This window comes from Canis lupus, chromosome 16, assembly GCF_048164855.1.
Source record: "Canis lupus baileyi chromosome 16, mCanLup2.hap1, whole genome shotgun sequence".
In the NCBI taxonomy this organism is placed as follows: domain Eukaryota; kingdom Metazoa; phylum Chordata; class Mammalia; order Carnivora; family Canidae; genus Canis; species Canis lupus.
The window spans coordinates 60,836,150-60,853,485 of NC_132853.1; the positions used below are offsets into that span (position 1 = coordinate 60,836,150).

Consider the following 17,336-nt stretch of genomic DNA (forward strand, 5'->3'; position numbering starts at 1 on the left):
AGGAGTGTTACCTGGGCTGCAAAGTGGGGCTGCAACTGTCCCAAAGGGGCCTCAAGGGTGGGCAGGGGGTGACGAGGCAGTTTCCCTAGAAACAAAAGGAAAAGGATTTGCTTGCTTTCTGTTTTCACTTTTTTTTTTTTTTAAAGTAAGCCCTATGCCCCGTGTGGGGCTTGAACTCACAACCCCAAGATTAAGAGTCATGTGCTCCACCGACCGAGCCAGCCCAGGCGCCTCTAGGGTCTGCCCTCCGTGTGCGCCTGGCGTCTTGACCTCCCCCGTGCCAACCACAGCACTCCAGAACACACGGTCCCTGTGACACGTGTCACTCCTCTCTCATGGTGTGCGTGCGGGCCACACCATCAACTGCGTGACACAGCAGCAGGCTTGGGGTGCACACAGGTTTCTACAGCCACACGAGGCCTCACGCAGCTTATGTCTTCGGGTCAGTGAATGTGTTTCACAGAAAAATAAGCAGCAGGTTGGGTGAATGAACTGAAAGATTGTGCGTGTAAGAGGCTTCAGCACGCACCGTCTTAGGGAGAAATGGTCACGCAGCCCACGAACACCTGTTCGTTAACTCCGTTTAGGTTCAATTACCTACAAACCATGGAAATTCATCTTCAAGCTGACATACTACAACATACAATTACTGTTCTCAGAATAAGAATCTATTTGGTTAGGCACAAGCTTACTGAGGACTCCAACGAGGCTTCTGTGCATAGGAGTTGTAAATATTGAGGTGGACTGTGCTAGAAACTGAAACGGAAATTTTTTAAATGCTTATTATCTATTCATTTGAAGATGGTGCTGGTGGACACACTGCATATTAATATCTGGGTGGTTATGAAGTTACCTGTGCCACCCTGGGCCTCCTGGGCCGGGTCCTAGGTACTAGATCAGTTTTTCCAGAAGATGAAAGGACATGGGAAAGACAAAAGTTGGAAATGCATTTATTTTCCTTAGTTTCTAATACCTGAGCTTAAAAGCTGTGGACTCTAAAGCCTCACAAATGGCCAACAGGCCCATGGAAATGTGGTCAACGTCCTTAGTCATCAGGGAAATGCAAAATGAAAATCTCAGCGAGAGACCACTTTGCACTCATGAGGACGGACAGAAGAAAAAGGGAAGTGTTGCCAGGATGCGGAGACGTGAGAACCATGCACACTGGCAGGGCATTGTGCATTGTGCACCGGGTGGGGGGGGGGGAGGCGGAGGGGAGAGCGAGGGCCATGTACACCGCAGGGCGGGGGGTGGGGAGAGCGAGGGTGTGCACCGCTGGGGCGACTGGGGTCGGGAGGTGGGGAACCGTGCATACCGCTGGGGGGAGAGCAAGGCCCATGCACACCACTGGGGCAAGGCGTTTGGCGGGGGGGGGGGGGGGGGGGGGGGGGGACCGTGCACACCGCCACAGGGAGAGCGAGACGAGGCAGTTGCTGTGGGAAAAGTTCTACTTTGGTGAAAAGAGCCAAGGGGGAGGGAAGAGACAGGAGAGCAAGCTGTGTGGCTGGTGTGCATCCAGGTCGGGGTCCAGGTCCGTGAGCCAAGGCGACGGGCTTGGGTCAGGTCAGCAGGCCTCCAGCCCCGCGACACCACCTCATGCTCACACTCAGTGTCCCTAGGTCCTCCAGGACTCGGGGACCCCCGCGGGCAGTGCTCTGTTGACAAGCAAACCGCGGGAGGCGGCCCGGGAATGGAAGTGGGGTGGCTGGTGGTGCGGCTGCGAGGCTGTCCCCGTGTCCCCGAGTGAGCCGAAGACAGTGCCAGACGCTGAGCACCTGGGCTAAGGGACAGTATTCCAGAGTGAACCTTCAGCAAGCACACCCGCTGAAAGTCATCTTCTTCGAAAAGGACTTCCTTGTGTGAAAAATGAACTTGTGCCCACTCATCCTCTTGAGTTATCAGAACAAAAGTTCCAGCTCAACTAAGATAAAATAATTTTTTTCTGCTAAAATTACAAATGGAATTCAAGGCAGAGCAACAGGCTCAGAGTCTTCCATTTCTTCCGAGCTCAAACTTTTCTCTGAGTATCTTCAGGGGTAAGGAGACTATTGGATGTGAAGATACTCTTTTCTTCTTCTTCTTTTCTCTTTTTTTTAAAAAAAGATTTTCTTTATTTATGAGAAAGAGAGAGCATGAGAGCATAGGCGGGGTAAGGGCAGAGGGAGAAGCAGATGCCCTTCTGAGCCGGGTGCCCGATGTGGGGCTGGATCCCAGGATCTCGGGGTCATGACCCGAGCTGAAGGCAGACACTTAACCTACTGAGCCACCAGGCGTCCCACAGATGTAAAGATGTTCTTAATGACCTGTCACAAAGTGAATTAATGGGGGAGCCACACTTGATGGCAGAATGTGACCTTGGTTTCCTATCATCTCTTATGCTGTTCACGAAAATATGCTGTTCACGAGCCTGCATCTCGTTTATAGTTACCTTTCTATTATAATTTGATAGAAATTTTATGATTCTATTATAAATTTTATATATATATTAGAAATTTTATAATTTCTATTATAATTTGATGCATGCAATGTTAAAAGTACTGATACACGATCATTTTTGCCTAAATAGTATCTGTGAGCATTTGAAATTATTTGTCTCTTTGGTTTACGGCCATGTGGCAATTGAAAACAAAAAACTGTTACTAGTGAGTATTTGAAAACTGTCTACAAGTTCTAATTCAACCTATTTTCTGGATATTCCATACATTTAATTTTGGAAGACCACTAACCACAGTTGAGTCTGCAGCCTTCACAGCAGCATCTTTCAGAATAAACATCTGTAACTGATTTCAGTGGCAACACTTCGAATTAAGTACACAGTAAGAGGGCAGCCGGGTGGCTCAGCGGTTTAGCACCACCTTCAGCCAGGGTGTGATCCTAGAGTCCTGGGATCGAGTCCCACGTCGGGCTCCCTGCATGGAGCCTGCTTCTCTTTCTGCCTCTACCTCTCTCTCTCTATCATGAATAAATAAATTATTTTAAAAAGTACACAGTAAGATACTTATATTTTACCTGGTTTCAGGATGGCCCATTGACACTCGTAAGAATAATATTGGCTTTATGGATGCTATTGTATTTTTTTTGGGGGGTGGATTTCTTTTTATATAAATTTAAATTCAGTTAATTAACACATAATGTATTATTAGCTCCAGAGGTAGAAGTCAGTGATTCATCATCAGTCTTATATATATATAACACCCAGGGCTCATAGCATCATGCGCCCTCCTCATGCCCATCATCCAGTTACCCCACCCTCCTCACCTCCAGCGACCTTCACTCTGTCTCCTGTGATTAAGAGCCTCTATGGGGATCCCTGGGTGGCGCAGCGGTTTGGCGCCTGCCTTTGGCCCAGGGCGCGATCCTGGAGACCCGGGATTGAATCCCACATCGGGCTCCCGGTGCATGGAGCCTGCTTCTCCCTCTGCCTATGTCTCTGCCTCTCTCTCTCTCTCTGTGACTATCATAAATAAAAAAAATTAAAAAAAAAAAAAGAGCCTCTATGGTCTGTTTCTCTCTCTGATTTTGTCTTGTTTTATTTTTCCTGGGTTTGTTTCTTTTAGTACCTAGAGTCACGCTGTATGTATTGCTCTTTGATGTGCTTATTGGAGATGTTCTCAGCCTAGTACGCTCCTTTTATCCTTTATATCTTCCACATAATTCGGTGTCACTATTTGGGTTGCTTCGTTCTGTTGTTATAATTATGCCCGTTTTTGTGTATAAAATTGAGCACAGGGGCTGGAATTTGAGGGGAAGAATGTCAGTTTGAGTCCCTGTCGATCTGAGGTGAAGGGGTGTTGACTTGGCATTGAGCAGGCTGCCGGCAGTGCACCTCGGGCAGGAGGGAGGTGGGACTGCGGATTTGGGACCCGCATCGTGTGTGAGGGGGATGTGGCTGGTTTTGCTCCTGGTTATGAACTCCTTTAATTTTTGTTTTTCTGGGAAACTCTCTCCTTCTGTTCTAAACAAAAGCCTTGCTGGATGGAGTATTCTTGGCTACGGGTTTCTTCCTTTTGCCGCTTTGAATATATCATGCCGCTCTCTTCTGGCCTGCAAGCTTCCACTGAACAATCCACCGATAGCTTCATGGGGTTTCCCTTGTGTGTAACTGCCTTCCTTTCTCTCGCTGCTTTTAAAATTCCCCCTGGATCACTACTTTTGGCCATCTTATTTACTTTGTGTCTTGGTGCAGACCTCTTTGGCTTGGTTTTTTGAGGGCTCTCTGTGCCTCCTGGATCTGGATTTCTCTTTCCTTTCCCAGATTCAGGAAATTTTCAGCTATTAGTTCTTCAAATAAATCTTCTGCCTCCTTTTCTCTCTCTTCTCCTTTGGGATCCCCATCATGGCATTGTTATCATGCTTGGCCGTGTTGCTGAGCCCCCTGGGTCTCTGCTCATTTTGTGTATTTTTTCCTTCTTATCTGCTCAGCTTGATTACTTTCCATTAGGAAAGTAAAGGGGATGGATCCACTGGGCCATGGCCTCTTGCCTACATCCAGCTGCAGAGTCTCTTCCGCCAGTCTTCGAGTGGCTTTCTGGCTTATTTATGCCGATGTGGCTGTTCTCTAGGTGGCTACACCACAGGAGGTGAGCTCAGGATCCTCCTACTCTGCCATCTTCCCAGCAGCCTCTGCCAATATCATTTTAGGATTGGAGCTACTCTTTGATACTTTCAGAAAAGTATAGTTAAGTTCAGAGGTTCCGATATTAGTGTTATCTTTAAAACAAAAAATAAAGCAACCAGCATGTTGATTTAAAAAAAAAAAAAAAAAAAAAGGCAAAATCACAGGCCCGAAGTGGCGTCACTTAGGCCTGGTCCCAAACCAGGGCTTTATGCCTGACCTAGATGCATTTCAACCTTCCCCAGCAGTGCAGTTTTCACTGGTTGTCAGGACTTCTCCAATCAGTACAGGGTCTGCCACTGGGTCCTCTCCACCCCCACAGGAAGAGGAGGTCCTGGGCAGGACAAGACTCCCACCCTAACCTATAAGGAAGGTGACCTTGGGATCCCTGGGTGGCGCAGCGGTTTGGCGCCTGCCTTTGGCCCAGGGTGCGATCCTGGAGACCCGGGATCGAATCCCACGTCGGGCTCCCGGTGCATGGAGCCTGCTTCTCTCTCTGCCTGTGTCTCTGCGCCTCTCTCTCTCTCTCTCTGTGTGACTATCATAAATAAATAAAAATTTAAAAAAAAAAAAAAAAAAAAAGGAAGGTGACCTTGCCTTAAACAATCCTTTTCTTTTGCTAATAACTTTTTGCTCCTACTCCCCTTCCCATAAAAACCTTCCATTCTGGACAGCTCTGAGGAGCTCCCTCCTTGTTAGATGGGATGCCGCCTGATTCACGAATTGCTTAATAAGAGCCAATTAGATCTACACATTTACTGGGTTGAATTTTGTTTCTCAGCTCCTTCCTGGCAATATGGTCATTTATTTGCACAGATTCTCAGGGATCCTGAGATTTGACTGGACACTTGGATGGTGCAGCCATGGCCCTGCCTGCCTGGCCAGATTCAAGGACGACACTCACTTGGTTGTGAGGACAGGTCACCAGCAGGAACCGTGCTTGACCTTATGGAGCTGAGGTTCACAGCTTATGGAAAGCTGGGAGCCTCAGGATATTTCCAAACACTTGAGAAGAAAGGAATTTTCTCAAAAGCCTTCAGCAGATGAAACCTGATGAGTTCTTGGCTTCATGGCCTCAGGACAACTTTTAAAGTCCAATCTGGATTCCTGATGGAAACTTCCAGTAGAGCACATGCTGGAAGGCCGCCTATTCGGTTAATTCACGTTTTTGCTACACCTCTGGAAACAATCCGGCCAACGAACCAGCCTTGTTAGTGATCATGGATGGTCCTTCTTTGAGATTATGTTTTACCAACAAGCAGAAAAATGGTAAGAAGAAATGTGTGCTTCAGTGGAAACTGCACCATGTGCAGCATGCTTTGCACACGCAAGGCCTGCTGCCCGAGTTCGAGCTACTCTGCACACTGACGGCCATGCTCTTTGTGACTTGTCCCTCCAAGGTTCCACTGGCAACCCTCTCCCTCTTAGAAAAACCAGTTTGATCTCCCCATTTGTAATTCAGTTTCTTTAATCCAGATAAACTAATGTTTGAGCTTTTCCTTGTAACATCTGACTGGTCCCCTCACTGTTTAACAGAGAGAAGAAAATCCTAAACCTGTGCTCATTTTCATAGCTATTTAAGTCATATTTTACTTTTGGAAACAACCCTTTTAAACACCTGATTTAAAATAGCATTAAATGTTATTGAACATCAGAAAGGACACTGTACAACCTGAACCAGGATGAGCTGCAGCCATTGAGGGCACTTCACGCTAACGGACACGGCAGGAAGACAGACGCCGCATGACGGTGCAGAAGGGAAGGAGAACAGGGCAGAAATATAAGAGCTGTGCATGATTTTAACACAAAAAATCATGGTTTCTGGGCAGCCCAGTGGCTCAGCGGTTTAGCACCGCCTTCAGCCCAGGGTGTGATCCTGGAGACCTGGGATCGAGTCCCACGTTGGGCTCCCTGCATGGGGCCTGCTTCTCCCTCTGCCTGTGTCTCTGCCTCTCTCTGTCTCTCTCATGAATAAATAAGTAAAATCTTTTTTAAAAAAATCATGGTTCCTGGCAGTTCAAGTTGACAAATACACATAAATTCTTTTTTTTTTCTAAGATTTTATTCATTTATTCATGAGAGACACACAGAGAGACAGAGAGAGGCAGAGGGAGGCGCAGGCTCCATGCAGGGAGCCTGACGCGGGACTCGATCCCAGGTCTCCAGGATCACACCCTGAGCTGAAGGCAGATGCTCAACGACTGAGCCACCCAGGGATGCCAATACATATAAATTCAGAAAGAATGTTCCTAAGTATGTATAATAAGACTGCTTAACAGAACAAATTCCAAAGTACAATTCAACACGTGTTTGAAAATAAATTAAACAATTCTAAAACTCTCCTGAACAACTAGAATGAAATAGAAAACCTGACTGCATAAAGGCAGGGTATCTAGAAGCTAATCACGCTGATAACACTGTCCCTCAAAACCTCTGAGACATGGCCATGCAAAACTCAGATGGAGAATTCACACCTTAAAAAAATGCAATTACAGGGGACACCCAGGGGGCTCAGGGGTTGAGCGCCTTCCTTGGCGCCGGGGTCCTGCATGGGGGCTCCCTGTAGGGAGCCTGCTTCTCCCTCTGCCTGTGTCTCTGCTTCTGTGTCTCTCATGAATAAATAAATAAAATCTTGGAAAAAAGCAATTACTAAACAAGAAAGAATAAAGTAAATGTTAAATCAGGAAAAGAACAAAGCAAGAAAAGGAATGAACAAACACGAGCTGTAAACTTCATGTAAAGATACAGGAATCCATCCACCGGTTACCTTTGAGGGAACCCCAGGAGACAGGAGGGAAGCCGGGGAGAGGGAGGGAGGGAGGCGGAGGGAGAGAGGAGGAGGGGGCTGGGAGGGGGTAGGGGGAAGGTGGCAGGGGTGGGGTGGGGGGGAGAGCAAGATGGGAGAGATTTCCAGCAGGTCTAATGAGATCTCCTGAGAGATTAGAAACAAATAGAAGAGTATTTAAAGAAACAATGGCTGAGAATTTCAAATGGGAAAAACACACAAACAACCCTAAATCTTAAGATTTCAGAAAACAAACCAATTCCTAAGCAGGTTAAACTAAGGCAAACTGAGCTCATGCAGACACAGGCTGGTGACCCAGGAGAAAGGCAGCCTGAGGAAAAGGGGGACCCAGGACGAGGACGAGGACGAGGACGAGGACGAGGACGGGAAACCGTCTTCAGAAAACCCAACTGTTCTGAAGACACTGGGGCATTTGTTTTTAAAAAAGATCATAAGAAGATGCCAGTGTCGGGTTCTCGTTCCAGCCAGGCCACTGGAAATGGCCACCGTGAAATCATTTCAAGACACCGAGAGTGTGCACTGCCTCGGGCGAGACTGGACAAGCCCGGGGCGCAGCTCCTCGCCTCGGCCGGCGTGTGACAGGGCACCGGTGTCGGAGCCAGGCCGCAAGAGTGCCAGTCAAGCAGGACACACAATGACACACGACGTGCCTGGAAATCACGGCTTCTACCTTAGTTATAGTTTTACATCGAGATTTTAGATGCATGTGCAGTTAGGAACAATAAATGTAATAAATGTAAATAATAATCTCACTCTTTATGGATACATGCCTAATAAGTAGTGTCGGGTTAGCAGGCTAACTAAAGCTAGGCCCCTAACTTATTTTTTTGTTACCAAATCATTTTTTTTTAAAAAGATTTAATTATTTGGGAGCGGAGCGCATGAGTGGGGGCGGGCCGCGGGAGCCTGACCCGGGGCGGGGGGGGGAGCAGGGGGTGTGCGATGAAGACTGAGCAGCCAGAGCCAAGGCCATGAAGGCCCGACCACCAGCTCCCGGTGGGGAGGGCCGGGGAGCTCGCCCGCCAGAGAAGCTGGAGAAGCACGTGGAAACCACTGCCGATGGATGGAGGGCTGGGGCGCCACCTTGGCCGGATGGTCTTAAATTATTAATGTTGTTAAATGACGAGAAGATGTTTTTGTCACAGTTGGTTTATAAACCAGATGTATTTACAAACCAAATTGTCTTTGTGAAAAAAATGCAGACAGACCAGCCTTGCAAAGGGCCTTTGCCAAGGGGCCCGGGTGCTTCCCGGGGCAGCAGGAGTCCACCGGTGCGCTCGGGGAAGACGCTTCCCAAAAGGAAACGAATGTAGAGTGTTTGGGTAGATTTGCCAACTGCAAATAATACACAGAGAAAACTCCCCAGGTCTAGTCCCGATCTTCCTCCCCAAACCACCAACTGAAATTGATACACTTCCGTGCGGTCCTCCTTCTACATGTGCGCAGTCACGCTCGTGTGCACACACACCCTCTTCATGTGCTCACTGGGGCAAACGTACTCTCCTGCGGTTGCTTCTTTCACAGGCCAGCACGACAGGCAGCAGGTGCACGAGGGGCCAGCAGGCCCGCGGTCCCCTCGCTGCTCTGGGCTCGCGACAAAATGATACAATGACCGCAAGCCCCAGGGCTTTTGGGAGTCCTGTGGGACCGCCACCTTTCTACTGTAGTCGCCCAAGTGTCATTCACAATGCGCTGGAAGGCAACGGGGAAGAACTCTCCACCCCAAGTGGTTTGAGGCCAGGCGGAGGCAGCTCCCCGCGGGGATGCTCTGGACTCCAGGGCCCCACCCCGGACATTTACACCAGTCCTGATCGCTGCCTCACAGTGAAACGCTGCCGAGAATATCCTTGCACGTGCATCTAGTTCATGTTGGTGAAAAATCTTTTACACAGATTTCTAAGAGAAGAATTGCTGATTCAAAGGGTATGGACGTTATAAAACCTCGCAGAAGAGCCAAATCACCCTCCAAAAAGGCTTCACCGGTGAGGATCTACACCAGGGCGCGCTGGGGCCCCGAGTGTGAGATTTTCCACCTGAGATCCAAACTCAATACTGACTTGATCTGCTTCTTCAGGCTCCTGGGGAGGCCGCGTGTTACCTGCACCGTCAGCTAGGCGATCTCCTGGGACTCGCCATCCTGGCCCTTGTGTGTGACCTGCACACGCCACCTGGGGTATTGATCCTCCTCACCTGTCGGACATGTCGTCACCACTTGCACCAGTCTGTCACTAGCTTTTATCTGTGTTTACGATGTTGTTTCCTGAGAGACTTTTTTTTTTTTTTTTTAGATTTTATTTATTTATTTATAGAGACACACAGAGAGAGAGGCAGAGACACAGGCAGAGGAGGAGCAGGCTCCATGCAGGGAGCCCGACGTGGGACTCGATCCCGGGTCTCCAGGATCACACCTGAGCTGCAGGCAGTGCCAAACCGCTGTGCCACCGGGGCTGCCCTCCTTAGAGACTTTTAAAATGTAAGGCCATCATATCTGTTGTTGTCTGACTTCCTCTGCCTATGGGGCTATTTTAATTTTTAATGTCATTCAGGGAAGCCTTTCTCCATGCTTGGGTTGTTGCAAAGATGCACTGAGGCAATGTGTGCACAGCCAATGGGGAAAGGCAGTTTGAACTGACTCCCACACCACAGCTTACATGAAGGTTTTAGAAGGTGGGGGGAGACAGCCACAGGCCCAGAAGAGAGCAGAACACTATGGGCCACTATGGACTACTCTACGGTGGCACTTTACAGGCTGGGGACTACGGGTAGTTTCCTAGCAAAATGGAAATGACCAAAATTAATGCAAGAAAGGGCAAAAAAACCCCACATAAATAAATCACCATAGAAGAAAATGAAGACAGTTAAAATTACCATTAACAAAGTCACCAAAGGGGTGCCGGCCTTCAGCCCAGGATGTGATCCTGGAGACCCAGGATCGAGTCCCATGTCAGGCTCCCGGCATGGAGCCTGCTTCTCCCTCTGCCTGTGTCTCTGCCTCTCTCTGTGTCTCTCATGAATAAATAAATAAAATCTTTAAAAAAAAAAAAACAGTCACCAAATATGGAAAATTATTTTCCTGAGGTCTCCCTAACCTTCAGAGGAGGCTACAAACTTAGTAGGGATCTGTAGCTTTCTCTGACACTATGAGGCAGAAAACAGCTAATTTAGCCAGATATGATGCCTAGTGATGCAGAAATTACAGAAGGCGGACCTATCTGGCACATGGCAGTAGCTTCTCTATTGGATGGATGGATAATAGATGAATGGGTGGATGGATGGGTCCATGGACGGATGGGGAGGTAGATGGATGAGTGGATGGATGGATAAATTGATAGGTAGGTGGATGGGTGGATGTGTGGGTGTATGGATGGGTAGGTAGGTGGACGGATGGACAGGTGGACTGAATGGATGGACAGGTGGATGGGAGAGTGGATGGGTGAATGGACAGATAGGTGGATGAGTAAATGGATGTATATACATGGATGGATGGATGGATGGATGATGAATGGGGGCATGGGTGGATGAGTGGGTGGGTGTTGAGTGACTCAATGAAGTACTTGGCCATAAGGCCAGGCTGGGTATAAGTAACTACAACGAAGAAGAAAGACAAGTTCCTGGAATGTAGATCAGAGGAAGAGGGAGGCATGGCTGCAGTCAGAGGAAAGCTCTGGGGCCTTGGGAGCTGAGAGAGGGCATCTTGGTATTGGCACAGCGTGGCATGGAGGCCAAAGTCAAGAGCAGCAAAGTTCAGCTGTGGGAGGGTGTTGCTGGTTTAGAAGACAGGAGGAGGGCATCCCCGGTGGCGCAGCGGTTTAGCGCCGCCTGCAGCCCGGGTCTAATCCTGGAGACCCGGGATTGAGTCCCACGTCGGGCTCCCTGCATGGAGCCTGCTTCTCCCTCTGCCTGTGTCTCTGCCTCTCAGTCTCTCTCTCTCTGAATAAATAAATAAAAAAAAAAAAACTTATAAAAAATAAAAAAAAAAAGAAGACAGGAGGAGAATGGAATTTAGGAGGAGAATCAGAGCGATAAATGCTGACATTGCTGCAGTTGCCGACCTAAAGGACAGGTGTGAGGGAGGAGAGCCAAGGCAGGTGGGTCTTCCAAAGAAACAAGGTTGTTTTTTGTTTGTTTGTTGTTGCTATTGTTTTTAGGGACAAGGTTTTTATTGAACGTGGCAGAAGATGGTCTGGAAGTGTGTCTGACGAACAGGCAAAGTCAGCCTTGCTCCTCACTTGCAACCTGGAGGGAGGATGGGGAAGGGCCCTCATGGAGCAGGTCCTGAGGCAGAGGCAGTCCTTGCCGGGGCTGCAGGCACACGACACCTCTGCCCTTGCTGTGCAGGCTGACAGCATCGGGAGACACATCGGGTCGGGCCCGTCTGCTATCTCTGCTTCCAGAGGTGGACCCTCAGAAGGACGGCACCTCTGGGACAGCCTCTCCTCCGTCACCCCACGCGGTCGGGTGGACATCCTGTGTGGTTGCAAAGAGCGATTTGGGCTAACTTTACCCATGAGCCTTTGTTTGCTCTGCCGCTCGGGCCCCGACCCATGGCAGCCACTCGGCCAGGCAGCTCTTGGATGCACCGGCCTCGTCTTCAGAGTTCCTCAGGGGCCTGCACCGTCTCTCCCAGACAGGTGCTCACTGCTGCCCCGCTGCCTGGGTTCTCCCACGTTCCACTTCCCGCTCACCGGGTAATTCTCTTGGCCGTGTTCACACCAAAAACAGTAACATATTAACAACTTCTATTATCATCCACAGTTTGGCCACGGGAAGCCGTGAGGATGAGGCACAAGGCTGGACCTTCCCCTGTCTGAGCGCTGGGTGGTTGGGAACCAGAAGGACCTACCCAGGGAAGCCAAGTCCGTAGTTGACAGACGAAACGCTTTTTTGCCGACGTGCCCTCTGCAGTGCTCGGGGCTTTCCTTCTGAAGCAGAGTAGTTGGCGGGCCTGCAGCCCTCCACCTCCTCTCCACTTCAGACTACAGGCAGGAGAGGATGGCCTGTCCCCTTCGACCCTGGGTGAGCCCGAACCTCTCGGCTCTGGTCACAGCACCTCAAAGCTCTTGCTGGAAAAGCACAGAGAGGCAGAAGCCGTGTGCGGCAAAGGGCTACAGCGTGAAGACTGGGCTGCCCCAGGGAAACAGAGGGACCGCTCGTGGATGCGGTCTGACGGCCAGTGGCTCGTGCTGGGCGCTGACCGAGTGTTTGGTCTGGGCAAGGCTAGTCCTGGCTGGCCGTGGTGACAAGCACGCAGCCGCCCTGTGAAGGACGCCACCTTGCCCGCCAACGCCGGTGCCTTTGGTCCTCCAACAAGAGACCTTGGCTGTGCGCCGGCAGCCGGGCGTCTGCTCTCAGGGATGACGCTACAGCGGCTCTCCCAAGGTCCCCTGGCAGCAAGGGGCACCTCAGCACGATCTGGACCTTATTTCCTCCATCTCCCCTGCATGGAACAACTGCGATTATTGGCCATCACTCTGGAGTACGTTACTCCTTACCAGCTGAGGAAGAGAGTGGCCTGTGCGCTGTTGGTTTGGGAAATATTATTATCATGAATTATACTTCCCACAGTGAACCTGCGTGACTAAATTAAAAAAAATTTTTTTAAATTTATTCATGACGGACACACACACACACAGAGGCAGAGACACAGGCAGAGGGAGAAGCAGGCTCCATGCAGGGAGCCCGAGGTGGGACTCGATCCCGGGTCTCTAGGACCAGGCCCTGGGCTGAAGGCTGGTGCTAAACCGCTGAGCCACTCGGGCTGCCCTGTGTTGACTAAATTATCGGCAAAGCCAGCGGCCTCTGAAGCCACAGGGAAACGGGGACTGCTCCCTCCGTTGCCGCTGGGCTCGGCCTGGTTTCAGTGGTGACACAGTGGCCATTGGCGACAAGACGGCGGAGCAGGCTGAGCACGTGGCAGCCGGGGCCAGTGCCCAGCAAGCAGCACAGGGGCGCCGCCTGCTTTGCCAACTGCAGTATTTTTCTCACCAATGCTGCTGGGGCGGGAGTCACGGAATGCCTGTCGCAGGCGCAGCTCTGCTCTGTGCTCTGGACTCCTGACCCCGCTTCCCTCCGAGAGGCCAGGCCTCCCTCCACCCCGCTCGCTCTCCTCCCACCTCCCGGGTTCCTCCTGCCCCTTCGCCCCTTCCCCAGGACCTGCAGCCACAGCCCCCGCTTTACTTGGGAGGTTATTTGGGGCGCGCGCCAGCGCTGCACGGAGCCTGTTCCCCATCTCCAGGAGCTGCTCCTTCTCTTCGCAGAGGCGGAGGATTTTTCGGGTCGCCTCCTTTAGTCTCCGCTGGAGTCGGGGCACAGACAAGTCCTCTGTCCTCGGGGGTCCTTGGTCTGCAGGGACCTGTGAAAAAAGCCACAGACACAGGGTCCCTGAGCCCTGAGACAAGCCGTCTGGGTGAGAGGGGCTATGTGCGGTGGGTGCAGGTGGCCGACGGGGGGAGGCTCAGCGTGCTTATGCTTCCGTAGTGAGACGGGGGCCTCACATCATGGACGCCCCTCCTCCGCAGGTGGGCCGGGGGAGAACCACTGGCCAGGGCCCCCCCCGCCCCCTGGCCCGCGCCTTTCTGGCGAAGACGATGAGGAGCCAGCGGGAGCCTCCAATGGGCCCAGGATCCACGGGGGCCGCGCGTGTGACTGGATCCCCCATGTGGCAGCGGGGCCCGGGCCGGGTGCACAGGTCACAGGTCCTGGGGTCACCTGGTGTGGAGGGGCGGGCAGAGGCCTGATGGAGGGTGTGTGGCAGGCGCCAGCCTTCCTCAACTCTTCCTGCACCACGTGTTGTGGGGTCACCGTGCTAGGTCACCACAGGGCACAGACACACGGTCACACTTGGAGGGTGTGCAGAACGACGGGGTCAGAGAATGAGAGAGAGGAAAAGACAAGTGTGCGTGTGGACTGTGTGCCAGACAGAGGCCTGGAGGAAACGGCGTCCAAGCCCCGAGGGAGGCAGGTGGCCTACTTAGGCACGGCCGCTCCTGACACCGTGAAAAGCTACACTGTGCCCTGTGCTGACTGCGTGGGCCAGAGCCAGGACAGAAACCGGCCTGGAGTCCCTGGGACAGACTGGCACGTTCTGTCCTGGCCCCAATTTCCTGGTGCACCCTTCCAGGGCTGGCAGGCACCTGTGCACTCCGGGGCCCCTATTCTTCAGGTGCCTAGAGCCGTGACCACCACGCACGGCACCTCCAGCGTGTGCCGCGGGCTGGGTGGGCAGGAGGCGGGGCAGGGGGGCAGCAGGGAGGAGGGGGAGGCGGCCCTGCGGCACCACAGCCCAACACCCAATCCAGACCCTTCCCCCTGATAGACGTGGGCCCACTACCAACCGCACGGGGACCGGCCTCACCTGAGTCTCCAAAGGCCAGGAATGACTGGGGTCCTCAGGCCTGTAGGGTGGGACAGACCTCGAGGGAGGGAGGATGGAGGCCCGGCCTCCACAGGAGCATGACGCTGGAGTCTCCTGTACCATTTTCAGTGAGCAACCCCGAAAGGAACCTTTGCAAAGTGACGCTCAAGATACTTAAGAGGAAAGTGGCTCCAATGACACGTTCCAGGACTTAAAACTGCCGCACGCTTCAGGGCCCACGCGGTCCCCCGTGCTGGCCCCATCCGCCCGCGCCTGTTTGGGGGCTGCTCCCGTGTCCTGGCCAGGCAGGCGCAGGTTGGCGCAGCGCAGTGAGGGTCTGGCCGGCTGAGGTGTCCTCACCAGGGAGGACTCTGTTCCCAAGGGCAGCGGCGACTGCGCTCCGCAGAGGCTGACGTCGGAGCAAGCCCAGGTCGGCACGGAGGGGCTCGGAGGGGCGCCGGCTGGGCCCCAGGGGTCTGGGGGACGAGAGGGATTCCAATCCTCTGCACGACCCGGGGCGCAGGCAGGACTGGTGGACACCGCCCCCCAGTGATCCCAGGGCGTCCCTGCCGCCGGGCTCAGGGCCGCAGGGGTTTCAGGACTGGGAGGAGTGGTGGGCAGGAGGGTGGGGGACCCTGGGCGCCAGGCCAGGTGCCCAGAGTGCCGCACGGGCTGCCGCGAGGACAGGATGCCAAGAGCCCCCCTCACCATAGGAATTTCTTCCGGGACCGCGGGCAGAAGTTGGAGACAAGCTGCTCATTTATGCCTCGAGGCTCCAGCTTGTGCTTCTCCTAAAACGGACACTCTCTTCGTAACCACAGCTATGAAAACCAGAAATTTACCACGGATACGACGCTATGACCTAACACGCCGGCCACACGCAAAGCTCACAGCTGTCCAAGCATGGCCTACAGCCTGTTTCTCTCGCCCGGGGCACGGGACCCCACCGCCAGGTCCCCACAGGCTCCACAGCGTGGGCCCACTGATGGTGGCGCGTCCCCTGTGGCTGAGCCCGCGGTGCGGCCGGGAGCCCTGGGGGCAGCTGGCCTGGAAGCCCCGGACATCCCTCTGTCCCAGTGTCCATGACAGCAGCGCATCCCCTGCTGAAGGGGAGTCTGCAGGCCGCCTCCCTGGAAACAGCAGTCATGGTGGGGGAGACACGAGTCCCGGCCTGCCCTCCTTGGTGCACGAGGATGGCTTCCAGCGCCCGGCCCCCGTGTCTGCAGGCCTGTTCTGGCCCAGGCCCAGCCTCCCGCCTTGTCAGCACAGACCCGAGTCCCACTTACTCCGCAGCCAGCGCCGGGGCCGTTGGCAGCTGCGTCCTGTCCCGTCTCCAGGTGCCATGGTGGATCTCCCCACCCCCGCCCCCCGGCCTGGGCCTGCTTCCTCTCAGCAGAGTGAGAAATTCCAAAACCAGGTTCTTGGCGCTGGAGGCTTCTGGGCCCCCAAGATGCTGCCGTCCTGGGGGGACCTGGCCTGGGCACAGGGAGCACCCCCTGGGTTTCCTGAGCCTCTATTTCTCCCTAAGGTCATAGTCAGTTTAGCTCCAGCCAGTCAGCCACAGCATTAAACATCCTGATTTTAAATCCTGCTGAGGCCCACAATTCTTCCCGTCTAAGCAGCAGAGTCCGTGAACCAGGCTGTGAACCTTGGGGGCTGCTCTGGTGCTGCTGACCTTGGGCCCGAGTGTGGGCAGCCCCTGGAACCAACTGCGGACACGGGGTTCAGGCAGACGTGCTGCTCTCCTGCCTCTGTGGCCAGGACGGTGTCCTCGAGCTGCAGGACAGCGGGAGGCCCGGCGAGGGGCCGGGGCTTGGGCTCTCCAGGCAGCTTCTACTCGGGAGCCTCCCCTGCAGCCGTGCCTCCCCCGTCCGTCTGTCCCAAGGCCTGGCTGGGTCCCCCTGGTGTTCCTGAGCCAGAGAGGAGTGGACCCACCCTCTCCTCTGGTCCTTCGGCGCTGGCAGTTGTCCTGAAGCCGTCTCCCTCCTGCCCTTGGAACAACCTCTGACTTCTACACTGCTTCTGCCAAAGAGCTCAGGGCGGTGAGCTGTGACATCAGGTACAGTCGTTACTGCAGGCCTGCACAGGTTACAGGTCACCTCAGGTCAGCACAGGTAACCCAGGTCACTGTGAGTCACCAGAGGTAACCCTACGTTACTGCAGGTCACCACGGGTAACTGCAGGTACTGAGGTCCCCAAAGATGATCACAGGTGACCCAGGTCACCACAGGTAACTGACAGTAAAGACAGCACACTCCTGACAGCTCTTCCATCACAGTGCTGGGTAAGAAGAGAAGTGGCCTGTGTGTCAGATCTGTGGGGACAGCAGTGCCAGGCTCTCCCCCCATTCAGAGCCTTGGCCAGAACCAGCCACGGAGCCCGTGGGGCCCCGGGTGTGGAGGGCACGAGACCCGCACACGCCCCACTGTCATGAGCACAGGGGCGGTGGCCCTGAACACTCAGAATCCCCACAGGGGTCCTCTCGAAGGAAAAACCCAATTTTGCATTCAATTTCAGGGTTCCCAGAGCCGTCCTGGCCAGTCAAGCACTCACTTCTAGAG

At 53.2% G+C, this 17,336-nt stretch overlaps 1 protein-coding gene across 16 annotated transcripts in view; it reads right to left on the reverse strand.

Annotated features, from left to right (window-relative positions):
• The window catches only part of CCDC57 (coiled-coil domain containing 57), a 101,814-nt gene that overhangs the window by 35,711 nt on the left and 48,767 nt on the right, over window positions 1-17,336 (reverse strand). For 8 of the 16 annotated variants that reach the window (XR_012009408.1, XR_012009407.1, XM_072782057.1 and 5 more), the window contains 2 exons: window positions 13,599-13,773; window positions 12-85 (listed from right to left, as the gene is read on the reverse strand). Coding sequence is in view for 8 of the 16 variants with exons in the window: in XM_072782057.1 (XP_072638158.1) it covers window positions 12-85; window positions 13,599-13,773 (249 nt within the window). In the remaining 8 variants the exon portion in view is untranslated. Of the gene's footprint in view, window positions 1-11; window positions 86-11,333; window positions 12,485-13,598; window positions 13,774-14,129; window positions 15,567-16,061; window positions 16,855-17,336 lie in introns of those variants that run through there. The other 8 variants (XR_012009413.1, XR_012009411.1, XR_012009414.1 and 5 more) reach the window with 8 other exon arrangements.